The following is a 21895-nucleotide window of genomic DNA, read 5'->3' as shown; positions in this document are numbered from 1 at the left end:
CTTTCTTAGGACTCTGTGGTCTTCCGTGGGGGGGCCGAGGGACCCAGGCCCACGTGACTGTGAGGACTCCCTGGCCATGTGCCTCTGCCCCTTTACCCCATTCCACGGAGCCTGGGTCCTGGGCTGGGCCCCGCTGTCCCCACGGCTGCCAGAGCACCTGCTGCCCTCTGGGCTGTGGAGCTACAGTGCCCTCCGCTCTCTGTCTCTCAGGCGAAGCTGGGCGATGAGATTCTCGACTACAGGGACTTGGCTGCTCTTCCTAAAAGCAAGGCCATCTACAACATCGACCGCCCCGACATGATCTCCTACTCGCCGTACATCAGCCACTCGGCGGCGGGCAGGCAGAGCTGCCACGAGGTACGGCCCCCGCAGCGGGTGGTGTGCCCACGGCAAGGGCCGCGTCCGCTTCCGCCCCCTCTGACCGCCGGCCTCCTGTGATCCCCTCCGATGGCCTGTGCGCATCCCCTTTCAAGAGTCCCCAGGGGCTCTGCCCCCACCCTCGCGGAGGGTCTCCTTCGCTGGGGGAGGAATTAGGAAACATGCTGGTGTGGAGGCAATCTGCCGCCCTCAGCAGCTGGCCTGCCCCCGCCCCCCGTCTCATGAACCCCCTGCGCTGGTCTGACCACCTGTTTGGACCACACACGGTGGATTCCCTGGTGTCCCTAAGGCGTGTCCTTCCCCGGTGACTTGGTTCTCACGGCTCCTCTCCATCTCACGTGGAGTCCGCTGTTGATTTTCCCTGCCCTTTGGTGGTGTTGAGACTCGAGTGTGGCCGTGGGTGCCCAGGATAGGTAGGAAAAGCGATTTGCCAGCTGGTGGCCTGAGCCTCAGTCTCCCCTTCCATGAAATGGGAGGATTGGGGGACACTTTCCCTTTCCATTCTGCAGAGAGGGGGAATCCCCAAACCCCGAGGCCCTGAACTGCCCTCCTTTCTCTGGGCCGCTTGTCTCTCCTCTCTGGGGAAAACCAAGGCTGCCGGGCTCAGAGGATGTTGTCATCTCCCACCCCAAACTGATGGTCTTCCTTTTGGAAAATATGTCCTCACGAGGGAGCAGTGGGCGTCAGGGTGGGCCGTTGTGGAGGCGCACTCCAGGGTTGGCCCAAAGAAGTGTCCTGGGGACCCCTTTCTCAGGGTGCCATTGACTGTATTTCTCCAAAAAGAAGGTTCTGGAATCTTGCGTCATGTCTCGTGGTGGGGTTCCTTTCCCGTTTGGAGGAGGGTCTGGGCATGAGGACGTGTCTGTGCCCTTTGCTGTTTCTGCCCCCCCACTCCCAGCGACCTAACAGGCCACTCTGTGTGTTGTATCCACAGTCCCCACAGGTACTCTCGCCGACGCCGACAGAGGTAACCACCTGTCCCCCAGCCAACGCCCCCTCTCACTCATGGTGTTGCCGCCCGGGTTATAAACATAACCGCCCATGGCACCCCCAGAAGGGCCTCTGCGGCTCCTGACCATCTGGGTCATGGGGCCATGGTCCTCGGTGGCCTGAAATGCCGTCCTCGGTGTTGGTTATTTTTATAATCACATCTCATCTTCATGCTTCTGTGGTGCACCTGTCGTCCCTGCAGTGGCAGACACATGGGACATGGCTCTCTTGAGGTCTGGCTCATGGCTTCCTGTAGAGAAAACACCCAGGAGCCTGGGTTAGCCTGGGCCCACCTCACGCTGCTCTGAGTGGGACATATGGAGCACCCAGATCCTTGCAGACGGGTATTCCGAGAGCATTTTTCTATCAAATAGCATTTATATCCGCAGCTCTGTCTTTCTGTTTCCCAGAGCCACTCAGTGGTATGGACAGGTGCCCACCAGACTCCCGTCTGCATGGGCATTGAACCCTCAGATCCAGGAATGCGCCCACCAGACCGGGCAAGTGGCCATCAGTGCCGAGCTTCGAAAACCACAGGATGGCCGGCCAGGCCCTCGGACAGGCTAAGCGAGGAGAAGGGATGCCCGTGGGGTAGAAACTAGCCAGTGGGGCTGTGTGGAGGATGCCCAGAGAAGCCGCCACCCCAAGGAGAGAACACCCATCGCCGTGGGTGGGACGGGCCAGGTGGGCTCAGGACGAAGCCAGGTGACAGCTGGTGGGTGTGATCCCAGCCTGGGGACCGGCCTGAGCCAAGCGTGGAGGTGGGGGCATGGGCAGGTGTTAGGGACAGTGGCTCAGTGGGTTCTGCCGAAGGACAAGCCTTCGGAGGCAGAAGGTCGGCTCAGAAAGCATGAGAGCTGTGAGCTCCAAACCCAGACTCTCCCCTCTCCTGTGCTTACCCCCGTGCTGGACTCAGGGGCAAAGCAGGAGCGTCCCCCGCAACAGCGGGCTGCCGGGCTGGGCCGTCCCAGGACTCCGGCCAGCGTGCCATGCCGTGGGGGGCCCAACTGCCTGCCCTTCCCCCACGCCACGGTGTCATGCCATCTCATGCCACCTGCCGCCTGCTCTGACCGCTCCCAACCGTTGCTCATGCTGCTTGAATGGAGTCTCGTGGGCCAATGCTTGTGGGTCTGACTCAACTGGGCCTTTGGGCCTGGGAGGGGTGCCTTCCTACGTCCCACACGTAGGAGCCCCCCTTGGGTGGTAGGCGGGGGGAGAATGCAGAATCTAACGGTTCTCGAAGATCTCAAAATGTCGTGGTTGTAAGGAGCTTGGGTGCTGGGGAGGATGGGGCAGGAGGGGCGCTGAGGGGTGCTGGGGAGCCAGGTGCCTCCACCACCCCTCTTCCAGAGCCCAGCCATAGGGAGGGGCTGATGGAGACTCTGCCCTCTGGGATCTGGGGGTGCTGGGGCTGTGCTCAGGCCACGGGGAGTGTCGCCACGAGGCCTGACCCCTACCTGGCTCCTCGGGTGCCCTGGCAGATGCAGAGGATTTCGTCCTGGGGCCACGTTGAGTCAGCCTCTCCAGTCCAGAGGGCAACCGCCAGGAGGAGGGTGAATGCGTGGGGGGTGGGCAGTGCCTCAGCTCTGCTGTTCACCAGGCCTTCTTCCCTCCCAGGGGGACCAGGATGACCGCTCATGCAAGCAGTGCCGGACCTCCAGCCCGAGCTCCACCGGGTCAGTCAGCCTCGGGCGCTACACCCCGACCTCACGGTCACCCCAGCACTACAGCCGTCCAGGTACTTAGCCCCCGTGGCTTCTTTGAGCCCGGATGAAGCTGTACCTCTCGCTGCTTTCCCTCTTCTGACTCTGTCTCTTCCTTTACACAACCGGAAAAATGACGGGCCGGGTGCGGGATGGCCAGCGGGTGATGGGAGAGCCTGGCCGGGTCACGTGTCCACGAAGGTTGGCCCCTCGTGTCTGGGAGGGGAGGACCGCTGCAGAGGCAGCTGGTTACCCTGCTGGTTAGAGGAGCCGTCCGGTGAAACACATGAGCAGCACCGAGCACTTAGAAATGTTTTAGTCGCAGGAGATGTCAGGAAGCTAAAGGAGCGTAAATGTGGGAGACCAGAGGTCCGTGAGTCCCAGGCTCATCTGGGTCTGGGGGGGTTTGAGCTATGAGGGCAGCGTCAATGGCCAAAAAGTAGTGAGAATATCTATTGACCCTCTTCACCTGTAGCTAGGATGGTGGCCCTGAAGACAGACAGCCAGCCCTGTGGGAACATTGGTGAGGGCTTATTGCACCCTCCTGGCAGGGAGACACCCGGGGCAGGGTGCTCTCTACCCCCAGCCCACCTCCTTTCCTGCCTGGCACCCAGCTGTGTATTGCTCACCCTTAGCTTCGAAAACTCATCGTTACCCTCGGTGTGTCAAAGCCCCAGGGACACTCCATGCACACACTGCCTTTGTGAGGGATTTTTCCAAGCTGCTTCCTCCTTGGCCAGCTGCTGCATGACTCCATTTCCACATCCATGGGCTACAGCTCTAATTTTCGCAGCCTTTGTGGAAAAATCAACTCATTCATTTGCAAAGTTATTTTCATTGACTACCTGCAATGTTCTTGGAACATCCTGCTCAATAAGTGGAAAGTAGATGAATCAGTGAGTGAGTGACCCAGTGAGTGTGTAAGTGAGTGAATGAGTGAGCCAGTGAGTGTGTGACTGAATGAATAAGTGAGCGAGTGTGTGAATTAATGAGTGAGTGAGCGAGTGAGTGAATGAGTGAGTGAATGAGTGAATGAATGAATGTGTGAGTGAATGAGTGAGTGAGCAAGTGAATGAGTGAGTGAGCAAGTAAATGAGTAAGCAAGAGTGTGAGTGAGTGAATCAATGTATGAGTGAATGAATGAGTGAGTGTGTGAGTGGGCAAACGAGTGTGTGAGTGAATGAGTGAGTGAGCGAGTTAGTGTGTGAGGGAGTGACTGAGTAAGCGAGTATGTGAGTGAGTGTGAATGAATGAGCGTGTGAGTGAGCAAGTGTATGAGTGAGTGAATGAGCCAGTGAGCGAGCAAGCGAGTGAATTAATGTGAGTGAATGAGCGAGTGTGTGAGTGAGTGAATGAGTGTGTGAGTGAATGAGTGAGTGAGCAAGTGAGTGTGTGAGGGAGTGACTGAGTGAGCAAGCAAGTGAGTGAGCAAGTGTGTAAGTGAATGAATGAGTGAGCAAGTGAGTGAATGAGTGAGTGAGCGAGTGTGTGAGTGAGTGAATGAGTGAGCCAGTGAGTGAGTGAATGAATAAGTGAGCGAGTGTGTGAATTAGTGAGTGAATGAGTGAATGAATGAATGTGTGAGTGAATGAGTGAGTGAGCAAGTAAATGAGTGAGTAAGCAAGTGTGTGAGTGAGTGAATCAATGTGTGAGTGAATGAGTGTGTGAGTGAGCGAGCGAGTGGGTGAGCGAGCTTGAGTGAATAAGTGAGCGAGTTAGTGTGTCAGGGAGTCACTGAGTAAACGAGTGAGTGTGTGAGTGAGTGTGTGAATGAATGTGTGAGTGAGCAAGTGTGTGAGTGAGCGAATGAATGAGTGAATGAGCCAGTGAGCGAGCAAGCGAGTGAATGAATGAGCGATCGAATGAGTGAATGAGTGAGTGTGTGAGTGAATGAGCGAGTGTGTGAGTGAGCGAATGAGTATGTGAGTGAATGAGTGAGCGAGTGTGTGAGGGAGTGACTGAGTGAGCAAGTGAGAGAGTGAATGAGTGAGCAAGCGAGCGAGTATGTGAGTGAACGAGTGTGTGAGTGAACGAGTGAATGAGTGACTGATGAGCGAGCAGGTGAGCAGGCGAGTGAGGGGTGAAGGGCAGTCAGGCTCCCCAGGCGCCCTCTCCGAAGGCCCCTCTCCCGACCCCCGAGCACCGTATTTTGGGTCACCCGGGCCTGTTGGCAGTGCCTGGCCAGGTGCTCACCTCAGAGAGCCAAGACGCATATCTCAGCGGGACGCGGCCGGGTGCCCATTAGGTGCACACTCGCCCGGATCCAGCCAGCAGCTGTCCACCTGCCTTTGAAGCCAAGGAGCCCCCAGTAGAGGGACAGGCAGGGCTCTGGAGCCCGGGGCTGCCACCCTGACCCTCAGAGGGCCGGGCTTCCTCACTCAGAGTCTAAAGCGCATCTGGTGACTCCCCGTCAGGGGCCTCACAAGGGTGTGCCTTCTTCGGGAGAGGAAGCGCGAATGTCCCTGGTGGAGCGGGGCCTAGGACCATGCTGTGGCTTTGCGGCTCGCGGGCCCGGGGCGGACTCTGACTTGCTTTCTGTTGCCTGCAGCTGGTACTGTGAGTGTTGGTACTAGTAGCTGCCTGTCCCTGTCCCAACACCCAAGCCCTACATCCGTGTTCAGACATCATTACGTCCCCTACTTCCGAGGTAAGGTGCGCAGGGCCGCGGGCCACGGGCGCTCGCAGGGCGTCCGGCCACGCGTCTGTGTCTTGCTGTCCTGTGTGCGCCGCATGGCTTCCCCGAGCCCTGTGTCTCCGCCCGTGCTCCCTGCTGTGTGTCTCGTGGGTCCAGCCCCGTTTCTGTCGGTGTGTCAATGTTCCTGGGATGAGGACGTAGGCAGCTTGCACTGGGAAGGAGTGAGGAGTGAGGAGCCGAGTGAGAGCCGCAGGGGCAGGAGGCTAGGATCTCCCCCGCGCCCAGCCTGGGGCCTCATTCCCAGAGCCTTTCCCCCATGACCCCTGTGGAGGTCCCACGTCAGCTCCGCGGGGGCACGGGGACCGCTCGCAGCCATTATCAGGGGCCAAAGCAGAGGGGGCTGTGATTTATCCGTGGCCTCGGGGCTCATGGTGGCTGGGGCCGGACGCACACCCTGCGGGGGCTCTAGTTCCTGCCTCCTCCCAGGGCGCAGACCCCCCCCCCCACCATCCACATCCCTACACAGACAACAAATGCCAGTCACACCAGGAAAATGGCCAAGCTCGTTTCCCGTGTGTTACGGACTGATTGTGTCCCCGAGGTCCATATGTGAAGGCCCTAACCGCCCATGTGACTGCATTTGGAGATGGGGTCTTCAGGAAGCCATCAAGGTCGCATGAAGTCACTAAGATGAGATCCTGATCCATAAGATCGGTGGCCTTACGAGAAGAGCAAAAGACACTGGAAGAGCCCTCGCTCTCTGCGTGTGCTCAGAGGAAGGGCCTCACAGTCATGTGAGGACAGGGTGGCTGTCTGCCAGCCAGGAGCAGGGCTCCCACCGAAACCAAGCCCTGCCACGCTTCGGTCTGGGACTTGCAGCCTCCAGAACTGTAAGAAACAACGTCCGGCACTTTGGGACACAGCCCAGCGGCCCAAGACACCGTAGAAGGGTGCTCCGGGTGTTAGAGGAAGCAGCGGTGATGTTCTTACTGATCCCCCAGAGAGGCATTGAGCCCCCCGTTCTGTACAGCTACAGAGTGGGACCTGGCCCTCCTGATGGGACTGGCAGGCCAGCCAAGCTCAGCTGGATTGTGCCCCCATCTGATGGTCTCGAATGGGGCTTGCTGGAACTTGTGTGTTCCCTTACGTGCGTCCCCGTCGCTAGTTTGCGTGTCTGCCCTGGGTCAACGGAGAGCAGAGCCCCCGAGCATCGGGACCTGTCCTCACAGCTCACCATCTGACTTTTCTGAACATGCCGTCCCTCTTGAGAAGCAGCAAAGCCGGACATGGTGCCTCCCGTGAGCACGACAGCAGCCAGCAAGGCCTTGCCACATGCAGCCGCGTGGCCCGTGCGCGTCCTGTGGGCAGACAGCACACTCCCTGCAAACCAGGGGGAGTTTGGCTAGTAGACGGGTCATAGCAGGTCACCAAGGAGATGCCTCTTCTCCCTTCGCTCACAGGTCCGAAGGCCCCTGGCCACACAGCTCCCCCCCCCCCAACCGCCACCCGCCGTGGCCCTGCTTTCGGTGGGGCTGTCCCCCTGAGGGCTCTGGAAGAGGGGTGGCCCGGAGACAAGGCCCGGCCACGGGGCACTTGCTGTCTCTGCTGCGGTAGCCTTGCTGTCCCGACAGCCCCCGTGAGCTGGCCGGACCACACGGGGACCCCCTTTGTCCGAGATGAGTCCAGGCTGGGGTCTGCGGCCAGAGCAGACCCTGTGACCCTGTCCTCCGCTGTCCCCTTCTGACTCTCCACCCTCAAGTTCTTAGCCCTCCAGGGTGAGGAAAGCCAGTGAGCGCCCTCAGCCAAGGGCTGGCCCTGGGACGGTGTCTCAGACCTGCAGCATGCCCGCTCCAGGTGGGTCAGGGGGAGCAGCACACCCTCCTCAGCCCCGTAAGGGAGGGCCGGGGGGTCACAGGGAGAGACAGCCGTGTTGTCCTCGGGCAGGAGCAGCTAGGCCCCTCCTTCCACCCCATGGTGGGAGAGACCATGCAGACAGGCTCTAGCCCCTGCCCACTGAAATAGGATTTGGAAACCATTTCAGAGCCTGGCCAAGGGCATCTCCTGGGGACAGGAGCACGGTCCCCATGCGGCCTGCCAGGTGGGCCCAGGCACGGGGCCTGTGTGGGTCCTGCAGCCTTTGGTGCGGTATCTGCCCTGACCCTCCCAGCTGCACTGGCCACCAAGCCCCTTTGTCAGAAATCAGACAAAGCCCCTGCTCTCCTCTCTGGGTCAGATGCAGGGGAGTCCTGGCGCCATGTCTCTGCACCATACCCAACTTCCAGGGCCATCTGTGACCTTGGGAGTGCCCAGCCTCTTCACAGGACTCACCCCAGAGGAGACCAAGGCTCAGACAGACGATGCTGGCCTGAGATCCCGAAGCTCTGTGGGGCAGAGCTGAGTCGGGCCCTTGTTCACCAGCCATGTCCATCACAGGTCCTGAGTCCACCTCAGAGACCACACCGAGGGAGCCTGTCCTCTGCTTGATGCTCTCATTCAGCCGCATGCTCTAGCGCATCCCAGCCTATGGGCATTCAGTTGTCAGCTGTGTCAAAGGCCTGTCCTCCTCCCAGCTGGTCATGGCCCCGTGTCCACCCACCCTCCCCAGGAAAACCTTTCCTGGCCTCTCCTCATGGCATCCTTAGCATCTTTGGCTCCTCTAGGTGATGACCCTCTGAATGCCGCTGTGGGTGGAGGGCTCCCCAAGGAGAGGCATGCCCTCACCCCAGCCACCACCTGCCCTGACCCAGCTAGATGCTGACGGGGCACCTTGCTTTCCTCCTCTCTCCTTGCTGGACCCCTATCCCAGACACACCTTCCTCCCCCCATGTCTCAATGCCCAAGGCCACTCTCTACCAAGACCGGCAGGCCGCATCTGTGTTGGTGGCAGTCATTTGCACTTTAGTATGAATTTCAGACCCGGGGATGTCTCCTGAGGCAGCGTAAGGTTTAAGCCTGACCTCTCACCTGTTAAGGAGCAGGTCAAGGGGAGGTGGTGCTGCTGGGACCCCTTCACTGGGCAGCTGCAGCTTACTGAGCAGCGGGCCTCCTCCCCCCTGTGGCAGGAGTGGGGGAAAGGGGCTGCCAGTGCAGAGCCTCAGGTCAGGGCCCGCTTCCCACCCACTCACTGTGCCCCAGAGGCACCTCTTCATCTGGCCCCAGTCCCTGGGCCATGCACCTTACTCAGACGGTTGGTGGAGCGCTGCACATGTGAGAACCCACGCACGTCTTGCTCATCGTCCTTAATGCGCCCTTTCACGCAGATGGGAGCTGGCTTTGCTTCCAGCCACCTTGAGGACTTGACAGGGGCCAACCCAGGGCAAAGCTGGGACGATCGAAGAGCAGAATGAATGACAGGACATTGGACAGTCACCCAGCGAGTGAGGTGAGGGCCCGCAAGTCCATGCTGTCAAAAATAAATGAGCAAATGAATAAACGAGGGCAAAGGGACAGATCTTCCGAGCAGGAGAGCTCCCAGTGACTTACATGGACGTGCCACCCTCAAGGAGGGAACCCACACCCCCCCCCCCAGTCCCCAGGCGTGCACGGTGCATGGCCTGCTCAGGGCACAGCCTTGGAGGGCCAGGAGGGAGACTGCTCGGGAAACCTGGCAAACCGCACTTGGCCAGGGGCTCAAGGTCACCATCCCAGTGACCGGTCACGTTGATGGCAGGTGCCCTTGACCTGATGGGATGGGAGGGCACTGCGCCCCCAGGGTGTTCCTCCTGAGAACCTGCAATCCCCGTCTGATCACGAGAAATAATCAGACCAGTCCTCACGGAGGGACGCCGCGCAGAACACCTGCCCAGGACTCCTCATGAAAATCATGGCAAATCAGGGAAGTCTGAGAAGCTGTTGCAGCCCAGAGGAGCCTGGGGAGACGGGAAGACGTGTCACGTGATGTCCCGGATGGGGTCCATGGACGGGGGAGGGGACGTGAAATCTGAAGGGTGGCCTTTAGCCAACACCAAGGCAGCGACGCATGATGCCCGCGGCAACAAGAGCGGTTACCCCGCGGGGAGACTGGCTGCAGCGCGCTCCAGAGCAGACCGCTTGCTTCAAATTTAGGAAGAAGCAGCCTCTCCCCGACCACCACCAGTAGAGGTCAGAATCCGACCTCCTTCCCGAACTGCCTCCAGAGGCCACAAGAGCCTGCTCCGCAGGGGCTTCTTCTCAAAGTCAGGCCGGGGCCTCCTCTCGTTTTCCCGCATCCGTGGTGACATCGGTGGTTTGGGGTTTTACTGCTGATGCCCAGGGAGGAAGCCGGCCCCCGGGGCAGTGACTGCAGGCTCGGGGGCGGCATGGTGAGCCAGCTGGAGCTGGGCCTCACCGGGACCCTGGCCCCGGGCCCTCCCAGCCCCGTCCCTCCTGCAGAAGGCGGCCAGGGAGTTACGAGTCCTACGGGGCTGCTGTGGGCATTTCTGTGAGCTTCTGTGGGCAAAGCACTACAAGGGACCCTCGGGAGCGGGGGGGGCGGGTGATGTTAGCAGTGTCTTATGAAAATGAGGTGACCCATTGAGTCCAGACAGGAGAATGGTCAATGGTGGCCTGGGTCTCCCAGGGAGGCTTTGCACTGGGGCCTTGACCCAGGAAGGGCCATGACAAGTGGGGAGGATTGCAAAGGGGATTCTAGCGGGGGTGGGGAGGGGAAGGGAGGCTGGGAGGAGGGGATGCCAGCAGAGACATCTAAGCCTGGGACCAGGGAGCAGAGTTTGGTGATCTCTGTACCCCTGGATGGTAGGTGTGGATGGGCGTCATGGGCCACTGCTTCTGGGTCTGTGACCCCAGCTGCCCCAGGGTCTCGGGCCCCGTGAGGACCTGCTGAGCACTGTGGGTGCTCCCCAGATAGATCAGCACACACACACAGGCTGTTGCTTGTGCTGTAGGAACACACTGCACTGTAGGCTTGGGGCCTGGGGGGACAGGAGCCCTGCCACATGTCCCATCATCTGCAGCCACCTGGGCAGGAGCTGGGTGCACGAGGGTGTCTAGGCAGAAGGAAGTGAGCTGTTTGAAGCCTCCCAGATCCGCCAGGCTGTGCCCGGAGCACAGCAGACTTAGTGACGACCCCCAGAGTGGGCCGTCCTCGGCGGTTCCCGAGCCTGGGCAAGGAGACTGTTTAAACTTCTGCCGTGTTTCTCTGTCCTTGGGGTGTACCCCCTCACAAGCCACCGTTGGTAGAACCGATCGGCAATCGGGAGTTTCCTTTATGTGCACATGGCGGTGGTTTCCCCCAGGGGACTCAGCAATGGCTTGAAGGCTCGTGCCCCAGGGAGCAGCGGGAAGGAGCCTGGACTGGTGTGGGGCTCTGGAAGAGTCTGTGCTGCAAGGGGGGTGTGGCTCAGGGGAAGGCAGGGTTCACGTGGTGATGGGGGGCAGTCACGGGCCCCAAGTTCCATCAGCACTAACGGGCGAAATTGGCACCCAGGCGCAGGGGGATGGATGTTCTGAGCTGTGGTCAGCAGCCCCCTTTGTGGTCTCAGCCCGGTTTGGGCCGCGGGGCAGGGGCCTGCTCAGGCTGAGTGCCCACCTCTGCCCCTATGAGCCCTCCTGGGTTCCCGGTGCACCCGACCCAGGCAACAGCGTGCTCGGAGCCCACGCCTGCTGCACCCTCCCGTCCGCGTCTACCCCGTGGGAGGGCTGCTTCTTTGCCGGGTCACCTCAGGGCCCTGCCGCTTTGAACAGCTGCACCTCACAGGGGCTCCTTCCAAGTCTGGAGGGCCCCTCCCTTCGCCAGGCCATGATCCAAGGTGGCAGAGGGTTTCCTGAGGCTAATGGGAGAGGAAATGAGGAAATGCCTTAGGCGTGTCTTGCTAAACTGAGCCGTAAACCTCATCATCCAAAGTGTTCAACGCCCATTGCATTCTATCATGTCATTCCTTAAATAGGTACGTGTAGGGTGGGGAGGGGGGACGAGGGGGTCACCCGGGGAAACTACGACTGTCTAAATTTGTGACTTGATAATCCAACCTTGTTCAGAACACAGAAATTATAAATCCAGGTGGGATATGAAATTGGAGCCAGAATTGGAGAACTCCTTTCATTTAATTTGCCAAAAGTAGGTTTATTTAGGAACATGGCAGCTAATTAGTATCAACTTGCTCTTATCCTCCTATAGCTGATAAAATGTTACTCAGCGGCATTTAGGAACCGATTTTGTAATCCTATTCTGAATGATTTGTGGATCCTCTGGGAAAGCGGCATCTTTTTACACAAGGATACTGAGGGAGGGAGGCTTTAGTTTTGGTGAATTTACGATTTGCTGGATTCAAGCCCCAGCAGGTGCTGAACGGCAGACCAACTGTGCACCCCGAGGAGAGTGGGGGTCAGCTGAGCCAAGCCGACATTCCCATGAACTAGCAACCCGCAAGTTCTTTGCCCTTGGGGCTCTTGGGGGCCACTGCTTTGCCCTTGGGGCCACTGCTCCTTGCAAATGGGGCCACTGGAAGGGGTCCACTCGAGGTTGGATTAACAAGCTGTGGGGCACAGTCTGGAAGTGTCGGTGGAGGGCACCCTCCCCTGGGCAGAGTGTTGCGGGGCTCCACCAGCCAGGGGAGATGGGTTCACTGGGAACCAGCATTCCTACTTGACATACTGTCCTTTGCCTTCCCCTTCCTCCCTTCTACCTGTCTTTGCTCTTCCGTCTGGAGGCAGTGAAAGTGGCCGGAGCACCCCCAGCCTCTCAGTGCTCTCAGACAGCAAGCCTCCCCCCTGCACCTACCAGCAGGCGCCTCGCCACTTCCACGTCCCAGGTAGGCACCCAGGATGCGTGATTGGGCTTGCCACACAGAGTGTCTGATTGCACGGGATTGCTATGATTCCCAAGCCTCTCGGCCCCCACAATTCTAAGGGTTTGCATATCCGCCTGCTGGCGTGCGTTGGAGTTTCCCCCAAAGCCACACAAACACCAGGGAGACATTTTTGCTCTCCCGGGAATGTGCTGGAGAGAAGGCGCTGTCCGGCCAGCTGCCCACTCTAGCTGCCTCCCTCCCCGCGCCCCTTGAACTAGGTTCTGGCTTCGGGCTGGGCGACGCTTGGTCTGAGGTGTGGGCCCCGGGCATCAGTCGCTTGTGAGCCTGTCTGGCCAGTTGGAATCTGGTGCCTGACGCCTGCTTTGGAGAAGCAGAGGGGTGGAAACCAGTGTGCTCGCTCACCCTGCCCTTCTCCTCTTCTCTCTCTTCTTTCCCAGACACTGGCGTAAAAGATAACATCTATAGGAAACCCCCTATCTACAAACAGCATGGTACAGTCGGATTTCCTCTGCTGCCGTGTTCCCTGCATGCCTCTTGCACCCCTTTGCTTCTGGATGCTTCCTTTTGCTGTGTTCCGGTCGGGGATGGGGAGGCACCAGGGGCTGTCTGAATAGTAAGGGCAGATTCGCTAGCGGGCTCTTGGGAGCCTCTGCATCGAAGACTGCGGAGGGCACCTCTGAGTCAGGACGCCTCTGTGTGCTCTAAAGCTGAGGCTCACACACGTCAGTGGGCTTGGGGTGGGAGTCATCACCGACGGCGGGTTTCTGGGCTTCGGTTATGCCACTTTGAGGGAGGCAGCCGGACTGACGCCAGCCGAGATCCTGAGGTACAAAGGCTTCCTGGACCCCAACCCAACCCAGCTGGAATTTTGGAAAACAGAACCAACCAGAGTTAGTCATCCATTCCTGTGTTTTAGGAATTTCTGAGGAGAGAGTGAATAGCCAGCCTTCAGTCAGAGAGTTTTGTTGCATCAGTGAGTAGGGGCTGGACAGGTCGAACAGTGAGGGGGTCTCTCAGCCCCTGGTTTCCCTCTCCAAGGGGACCGCCCACCTCCGCTCCGCCTGAGTTGGCCTGGGACAGGTGCACGGGCTGCAGGTGGCCGGAGCCATGGAGCAGGAAGCAGAAGGCTCCAGGTCTCCTTCTGTTTCTTGATGGAATTTCTGGGTGATTTGGGGCATGTGGCTCCACCATCCTGAGCCTCTGTTTCCTCATCTGCAAAATGGGACTGATCCGTCCACCCTGCCTTCTTCACAGGCTGGTTATGAGACCAGATGGAGTAATGAACGTGGAAATACGGTCTAAACTGTGAAGTGCTGTGCACATGATGGGGAGGTGGGAAAAGGAATTCCCATATTTAAAGTTCTTGTCCGGATGCACCCGAAGAAAACAGCCTCGTCCCCCGTCCACCACTGCATCGCTGTTAGGTGGAATCCTATCAAAGCGTGCTTTCTGTGACTTACTGATAAATCAGTGGTCTGATTATACAAACAAGACTTCTGATTTTTCCTTAAGTACAGTAGGCTTTGTGCTTATTGCTTTGTGCATTTCTTGCTCTTCCCAAGAAAGAAAGGAATGGGTTAAACTCTTGGGTGCCCAGAAGGCGGTGGCTTTACCATTCCCTCTCAGCCAGGGAAGCTTGGAGCACAGATGTTCTGGAGGGATCAGAGAGGGCTGGGCCAGTTAGATCCTAGGGCCCTTAGAGATTGTCCAGACCAGCCCCTTGTTGCTACAAGTGGGGAGATTGAGGCCCAGCTGAAGGCAGGAGCAGCTGTGTTGAGGGCTGTCTTACCATCATGGCGCCCGTGTTCACGCCTGCATGGAAAGCTGTGTTTTCTGAGCTTGTCACAAGTGGCATTGGCTGACTTGGCCTTTTATTAACCTCAAACATGTGGGTAACACCTGTGGTAAGAGGGGCCAGCCTCTTAGGAAGCAGAAGAGGCAGTGAAGCAGATTATGAAATTACTCAGCAGCTTCTGAACAAGCCAGATCTAGGACAAAGAGCTTCCAACCCTAAGTCCTTTGACCAAATTGTCCGATGGAGAGACATTTTGTTTTACTGTTATCAGCATGAATCCTTGCGTTGTTGGTTTTAAACTGGATACGAAGGTCCCTCCCATCCAAAGGCAAGGGAATTCTTGTAGGACTGAATGCTGAACAATGACTGAAGCTCATTTACCGTTTCAGAAATCTGGCATACTGATTCTTTTAGCAAATAGACTTTAGAGAACCTACTCTCCACCCAGCATCCGGCCATATTCAAGGGGTAAACGTGAATACAGCCTGTCCCTTTGTGAATGGGAATGGTCTGTGGATGGGGGTCTCAGCATGTGTGTGTACTGTCCTTCACCAGGTTTCCTTAGGGAATGCTCCAAAAATAACGTTTGTGTTAGCATGTATTTGGTTCCTGATATATTTGAGATGTTTTGATTTTACAAGATTTCCCCCATCCAGGTGGAGCACATCCTGGCAGAATTGTGTGTGTGTGAGTGCATGTGCGCATGCATGTGCAAGCATGTGTGTGTGAGATCATGTGTGTGTGACCATGCATGTGACTGTGAGTTTGTGTGAGATCATGGATGTGTGAGCATGTGTGTGTGAGCGTGTGTGAGAGCATGTGTGTATGACCATGTGTGTGAGATCATGCATGCATTAGCATGGGTGTGGGTGTATGAGAGAGCATGAGTGTGAGATCATATGTGTGTGAGCATGTGTGAGAGCATGCATGAGTGTGTCGGAGCGTGTGTGTGAGCATTGTGAGAGAATGTGTGTGTGAGATCATGCATGTGTGAGCGTGTGTATGTGAGTGTGTGTGAGAGCATGTGTGTGAGAGCATGTATGTGTGAGTGTGTGCGGGTGTGAGAGCACACGTGTGTGTGAGAGCACACGTGTGAGCGCATGTGTGTGTGAGATAATGCATGTGTGAGTGTGAGCATGCATGTGTGAGTGTGTGAGCATGTGAGAGCATGCATGTGTGAGTGTGTGAGAGCATGCATATGTGAGTGTGTGAGTGTGTGAGAGCATGCATATGTGAGTGTGTGAGCATGTGAGAGCATGCATGTGTGAGAGCAGGTGTGTGTGAGATTGTGTATGTGCGAGTGTGTGCAGGTGTGAGTGTGTGAGCGGGTGTGAGAGCACACATGTGTGTGTGAGAGCACACATGTGTGAGCTCATGTGTGTGTGATAATGCATGTGTGAGCGTGAGAGCATGCATGTGTGTGAGCATGCATATGTGAGCGTGTGAGAGCATGCATATGTGAGTGTGTGAGCGTGTGAGAGCATGCGTGTGTGAGAGGTGTGGAGATCGTGTATGTGTGAGTGTGTGCAGGTGTGAGTGTGTGAGCGGGTGTGAGAGCACACGTGTGTGTGCATGAGGGCACACGTGTGTGAACTCGTGTGTGTGATAATGCATGTGTGAGCGTGTGAGAGCATGCGTGTGTAAGTGTGTGAGCATGTGTGAGCATGAGTGCGTGTGTGAGCATGCATGTGCCTGTGCACGCCCCCACACACTCAGCAAAGTCACCAGCCAGTCCTCTCTCGGGGGAGAGACTTGAGAAACCACTACGTTGACCTCCACCTGTCTCGAGACACTCTGGGTGATGATGTTGCATTACTGGACCATTTAGCTAGTTTAAGACAGTATGCTTAACCGGTTTAAAAAGCATAGTTTTTAATTAATGCATTTACTTTTCGATGCCCTATCTCCAACTCATACACAGCATCACTCTTTTCTGGTGCTCGCATCCCGTTCCTGTTTGGGGAAGCGAGCTCCAGTGGTGAGCCCGCCGGCCCTGCAGTGGGGCGCTGGTGTTGTGGACGAGGGGGGCCCGTGCCCGAGCAGCTGCGGTGAGGGCACCCCCATTCTGGGGGGCGCTCGACAGCTGCCTGCGCATCCCCTGTGGGCCCCCAATGAGGTTGGCACCCCTGTGGACGAGGAGCCTGAGGCTGGGGCTGAGAAGTGGCCGCTCTGGGGTCCAGCTGGTGCTCATCTGCCTGACCCCTGACCTCTGGCCCCTGACCCTTCCGTTCTCACTGTACAGCATTTAGTGCCCCACAGTATGTTTTGTACTCTATTAGTTTCAGCTCTACTTGGTTACGATTTTATGGCTTTTACAAAAAAATAGTAAGAAAAAATAGAAAGGAAGCAAAAGGCAGTGAGTGGAAAATTGAAAACAGCGGGGGGCAGGACAGGACAGGAGCGGAAGAGCCCTTTCCTGCATAGCGGGGGACCGATGTAGGACAGGCAGGGAGCGGCAGGACACGGGGAGCGGCAGGACACGGAGTGCGGATGGGACCGGGGTGCCACGGTGCTCCCAGGCCGTCTGCAGGCGCTCGCAGCGGGGGGTGCCCCTGATTTTGGTGAGGCAGGCATGGTTCCTGCCACGGTCGCTCCCCGTCTCCACTCTGAGAGTAGGGTCAAGGCTGCCTCGCCATTGGGCTTTGCGGGAGTTGGGGGAGGCCCCGGTGACGTGGGGCGTGGAGCAGGGTCATTCCAGTGGTAGGTCCCCTCAATGGAGCGACACTCTGCTAGGTTTTAGACTGCTCAAAATGAATTCCAGGGAAGAACAGAACACGTGTCCCCACACCTCCCAGGAAGCTGAGCATCCAGACGCAGGGACAGGGCTAGCTGTGTCATCTGTAAGCAAAGGGCAGCTCTGCGACAGCCATGGGAGTGGATGCCCGGGCCCTGGACACAGGACATGGCAGCTCAGCCCCACACCTGCAGCGTCTGCTAGCAGCAGGGTGCTCGCTCCATCCTGCCCCCAAGACCAGTCAGCAGACGGGGCCCCGTGGGGCATGCATGCTATTCGTCTGGTCCCTGGTGTAAGACAGGAGGCAACCCCTTCTCACGTGTCTCCCTGGGATTCCTCCGTGGTGGGGCCAAGTCTCATTTTGGTTTGGGGTCCTGTCTTGGGACGGGAGGAAAGGGAAGGCAGGCGGGCTGTGGGTCCAGAAAGAACATCAGAGGCCAGCCAGTCTCCTGGGGATGCCTCCAATAGAGTCCCCTGGGGGATCAGAGGCCAGCCAGTCTCCTGGGGATGCCTCCAACAGAGTCCCCTGGGGCTCTCCCCGGAGGGCTCCTTATGGCAGATACATTCCCGGTTTAGAGGGCACTGCCTTGTCTGCTGGGACAGACAGTGGGTCGTCCTTAATCGGTCTGTCTTCTCCTGACTCTCTGAAACACAAGGCTGTCCGCTCGCCTCAAGGCTGTTCTCTTGTTCATTCCTCATTTTTCAGACCTGGGCTCCTGGGTGTGTTACAGCATCTACATGCATTACCTCATGGGATCCTCGCAACTCGGGGGTGGGCATCATCTGCCCATTTTACAGATCAGGAAACTGAGGCTCAGAGCTGTTCAGGAAGCAGGCATATAATACAAAGTGCCGGACACCTGTATTTTCCTACCCCTGCTCCCACGTCGGGGCACCCGTCGCATGTGTTGTGGGCTGGCACGTTTGGCCTTTGGAAAGCCCTTGGTGACTGAGTGTGGCTGAGTCGTACGCTCCTGGTTGAGCCTTTGCAGAGGAAACTTGCTTAATCCTGGTGGGAGAGCTTCCTCATCAGGTGGTGGGGCCGTTTCTTGAGCCCCGAGGTGGCTCCACAGCCAGACGCATCTGACCCACCCGGTCACCCACAGCTATGTGCAGTCCTCAAACCCAGGGTGGCCTTTGGGCCCCGTGGCCTGAACTCCAAGGGCTGGGATTTCATATCCTGAAGAGCCCTTTGTTGTCTTTGTACTTGCAAATTACCCCGCTGTAGTGGTCCATTTGGGGGCCACCGAGGGCTCATTGGGGGTGGGGGTGCGCTCACTGACTTTCACTGGTGGACCCAGCCCTGGAGGCTTCTCTGGGTGGGACAGTGGCTATGCTCTGGAGCTCCAAGTCCCCGCTGGCCTGACCATCCCCAGAGCTTGCTGGGCGGCCGCCAAGAGTCATGGTGGATGTGTGGCCAGACCCTCAGGGCTCTGCTGCCCTGCGGCCACCATTGTCCGGACAACAGGCGAGCCCGGGCCGCTGGGCATGCGTCCCTCCTGCCCCTGCCTCTGTCCACCATGGCGCCCCTCGCGTAGGCTCGCTGTAAATTTGCCTCCACCCGTGGAGAGAGCAGGGTTTTTATTTCCACGCTGGAAAATACTGTCTCTCCTGGAAGAAGGAGAAACAGCCATCGGGAGTAACAAAATGTCCGTGTGTCCAGAACGCTCTTCAACTATGACCTTATCTTGTCAAGGTCCTGTAGCCCAATCCCCAATTTCCAAGCTCTCGGGCCTGATGTCAGTCTTGTCCTTGGTGGTGCACAAGGCAGGGTGCTCCAAAAGGCTCAAAGGTCCAAGCCCTCCGCAGGCTGCAGGTAAGGAGCCCACCCTTGGCGTGTCCTTACTGTGGCCTTGGTCTCCGTGGCGGGTGGGAAAAGAGCCTGGGGTTTTCCTTTCATTGTTCCATGCATGGGGTCCGTGGCTTAGTACAGGAAGTCCTCAGTTGGGTGCTGAGCACTGTCATATGCCCTTGCGTGATGTACTTGATCATACTCGCTTGGAGATGACCCCACCCCCACCACCAAAAATAAAAAGGCCAGTGGAGAATATAGACACCTGACTTCTCAGCCCCAGATAGCGTTCTTGGTGGACACACTGTGGCAAAGTGAGCTTTCGCTCCTTCCAGTCCACTAAGGTCACCTCTGGCTGTATGTCGTACCTCCTTTACCTCTCTTCACGGACTTTTCCTGTGGCAGAGTTCACTGACCGTTCTGCGTTTCGTGGGTGGCAGGCAGTGAGGGGGACAAACGGGGGGGGCCTTTGGAGACAGAGCACCTGGGTTCACATATCAGCCTCTGCCATGCCCTGTGCATGTCATCGTCTCTGAGCCTCAGTCTCCCGATCTGTGAATGGGGTGGCGTGGGGATCCGCAGGAGTGCCGGTGAAGCACCCGGCCAGGTTGGACACAGCAGGCCCTGCTGGACCAAACCCACCTGTTCCTTTAGGGTTAAACTGGGAAAGTAGAGAGTGCGCGCTTCAAAATGCCAAGTGGCTGCATCCAAACACGTGGCGCGATCTCGGCGGCGTGGGGTTGGCTGGAGTTCTAAGACCGCGTCACTTTGCACCCCTGCTCTTGGTTTGAAGAACCGTCAGGAGGGAGGGTGCATGGCCGCCGCCCGCGGGGCTCCCGTGGGAGGCTTCTCCGGCGCGTCCTGCTCCCCGGCCCTGCAAAGGCTCTCGTGCCGTGGACCTTGGCTTGATTCCTTTCTGTTTCTGAGCACAATGGGAAGTGGGAACCGTGGCAGGGACACCCAGACGAGATGGTGTATCTCCTTGACAAGCGGCCCCTTCCCTTCCAGCCGTCAGGCGACCCGATGGAGAGGACGGAATTTTCGAGCAGGATAACAGGAAGGTAATGCGGGGGCAGGTCTGGGCGGGAGCAACCTTGCCCAGAGGCAGTCTGGCTCAGGGGGGGTTCCCCAGCCAAAAGCTCAGGCTCCCTCTCCCGCATTCTGCTCCAGAGGGGCCCCACGAGGCCCCACGCGGCAGGGACCAGATTTCAGAGGTGGCCCCGTCCGCCGCCGCCTCCCACCCAGACTAGCACGCCTCCTGCCGCAGTCCTCCTGCCGCACCCCTGTAACCCGGTTACGGCTCTGTCACCGAGGCCATGTCTAAGCAAAGAAAGGAAACTTAGTCCAAGGGCATTCTGGAGGCATCTGGGGTGCTGGCTCGAGAACAGGCTGGGCAGGGGGTCCCGGGGAAGGGTCCGAGGGTAGAGTGAGGCTCTGGGGGCCGTGCAACTCGGTGACAAAAGCAGCCACAGGGAATGTGTGGAGGCCTGGGCGCGCCTCTCTGGGGGGGTTTGGCCCCCAGAGTTTCCCGCCCTGGCTCCAGGGAGGCCGAGGGCCCCTGGCTTGTATTTAAGGGAGGGAGCTGTGCGTGGAGAGAGCCCACGCCTGGCTCACCCGTGCACCCCCAGGAGAAGCCGTTTGGGCCCCTCACCTCCCTGACCCCATTTCCTCCTCTGTAGCACGGGGCAGCCCCATGCAGATGGCCTCCGCATTCACGTGGCTTTTTTCCTCCCTCAGCAGAAGACCAGCTGGCTGCTTCTCAAGGGGGATGCAGACACTAGGACTAACTCTCCAGACCTAGACAGCCAGTCTTTGTCCCACAGTAGCGGGACCGATAGAGACCCTCTCCAAACAATGCAAGGGGACAACTTTTACTCACGTGAGTGGTTCTTTTGAGCAAGGAGCTGTACCTGTGGCATGAGATGCCTCGCAGCAAGGGGGCCCCACAATCTGGAACCCATCCCCCAGAACTGAGCCTTGCTCGTTAAGAAATCTAAGGAGCAAACCAGGTAGGAGAGCGGACCCCCTTTCCGTGTGAGTTCCCCTGGACACTGTGAGCTCGCGTGTGGCCCGTGGGCACACGGCATGTCTCCTAGAATGCTCCAGGGCTGGAGACAGCCCAGGAAGCCAAACTGGTCTCCTGGGTTCTATTGCAAAGAACATCTCCTGGGCCATCAGGCCGGGAAGCGGGGGGCCCATTTCCCTCCAGAGCAGCCATAAGCATGGTCCAGGAGGGTGAGTCCAGACTGGGAGTCGATGACCGGGTACAGGCACGCGGCGCTCGGCCTGAGCAAGGCACCGGGGAGTGGGGACATCCTGTCTGCAGGGAGTACGGGGACAAGTGACCACTGCCTGACTCTGGGGGTCAGGAGGGCTGAATTAGGGGGGATTTTCAGATGCAGGGCAACGCTCCACATAGAGCTCTAGAATTGTACATTGTGGGTGAGAAGCACGGCCGGCTAGGGTGTGATGCCCGCAGGAGACCTGGACGCCGTGCCTGGGTCCCAGCGGGTGGTTTCCTGTGGGCACGTGTGGGGCTGAGCTGGGACGCAGAGGTGGACAGGGGTGTGAAGAGGCAGAGCACAGAGGCTGGTGTGGCCATGAGCCCGGCCCGAGCTCAAATCCGGGCTCACGCCTGATGGTACGTGGGACCCTGGGCCGCGACCGCACCGCTGGGCCTCCGTTCCGCCTGTCCGCCTGGCCAGGCCAGTAGAGACCAGAGGAGGTGACACACGTCCACAGCCGGCGTTCTGCCTGGCCCATAGTAGGTGCTCAGCAAACAGACTCTCATTGTCATCCTCATGCTCATGACTCTGAACTGTAACCTGTCTTACACATGGAAGGGGCGGCCCGGGCATTGTCGTTTGTTAAAGAAGAGCTCGAAGCAAAGCAAAGGCGCATTGTTTTGTGTATGATCTTTGCGAGCAGACATCGTGAGCCACCCCTCCCCGTGCATCTGGCCCCGCCGGGGGTGTGGCGCTCTAAACATGGGGCTCTCCGGGCCGGCACATGGGTGGATGCCACCACAGGAAGTCCACGTCAGAGCAGTCCCCCAGAGTGACTCGTCCAAGGTGGTGGTGTGCTCCTCCCGGGGCAGGTGTGGGGCGGACGCGGGGGGC

The 21895-nt window shown here is 58.3% G+C and overlaps 1 protein-coding gene across 15 annotated transcripts in view; it reads left to right on the top strand.

The window, feature by feature from the left end:
• The window catches only part of ABLIM2 (actin binding LIM protein family member 2), a 92930-nt gene that overhangs the window by 40649 nt on the left and 30386 nt on the right, over nucleotides 1–21895 (top strand). For 2 of the 15 annotated variants that reach the window (XR_014143114.1, XR_014143116.1), the window contains exons 8-16: nucleotides 211–357; nucleotides 1313–1345; nucleotides 2986–3106; nucleotides 5620–5718; nucleotides 12354–12455; nucleotides 12893–12946; nucleotides 18681–18800; nucleotides 19785–19837; nucleotides 20514–20655. Coding sequence is in view for 1 of the 15 variants with exons in the window: in XM_081812677.1 (XP_081668803.1) it covers nucleotides 211–357; nucleotides 1313–1345; nucleotides 2986–3106; nucleotides 5620–5718; nucleotides 12354–12455; nucleotides 12893–12946; nucleotides 19785–19837; nucleotides 20514–20655 (751 nt within the window). In the remaining 14 variants the exon portion in view is untranslated. The remainder of the gene's footprint in view (nucleotides 1–210; nucleotides 358–1312; nucleotides 1346–2985; nucleotides 3107–5619; nucleotides 5719–12353; nucleotides 12456–12892; nucleotides 12947–18680; nucleotides 18801–19784; nucleotides 19838–20513; nucleotides 20656–21895) is intronic. The other 13 variants (XR_014143120.1, XM_081812677.1, XR_014143115.1 and 10 more) reach the window with 12 other exon arrangements.

The sequence above is a fragment of the Leptonychotes weddellii genome, chromosome 2, assembly GCF_054177405.1.
Source record: "Leptonychotes weddellii isolate Sample4059 chromosome 2, ASM5417740v2, whole genome shotgun sequence".
NCBI classification, from domain to species: domain Eukaryota; kingdom Metazoa; phylum Chordata; class Mammalia; order Carnivora; family Phocidae; genus Leptonychotes; species Leptonychotes weddellii.
The sequence above is the reverse complement of the archived record's forward strand: the minus strand, read 5'-3'. Positions and strand labels throughout refer to the sequence as shown.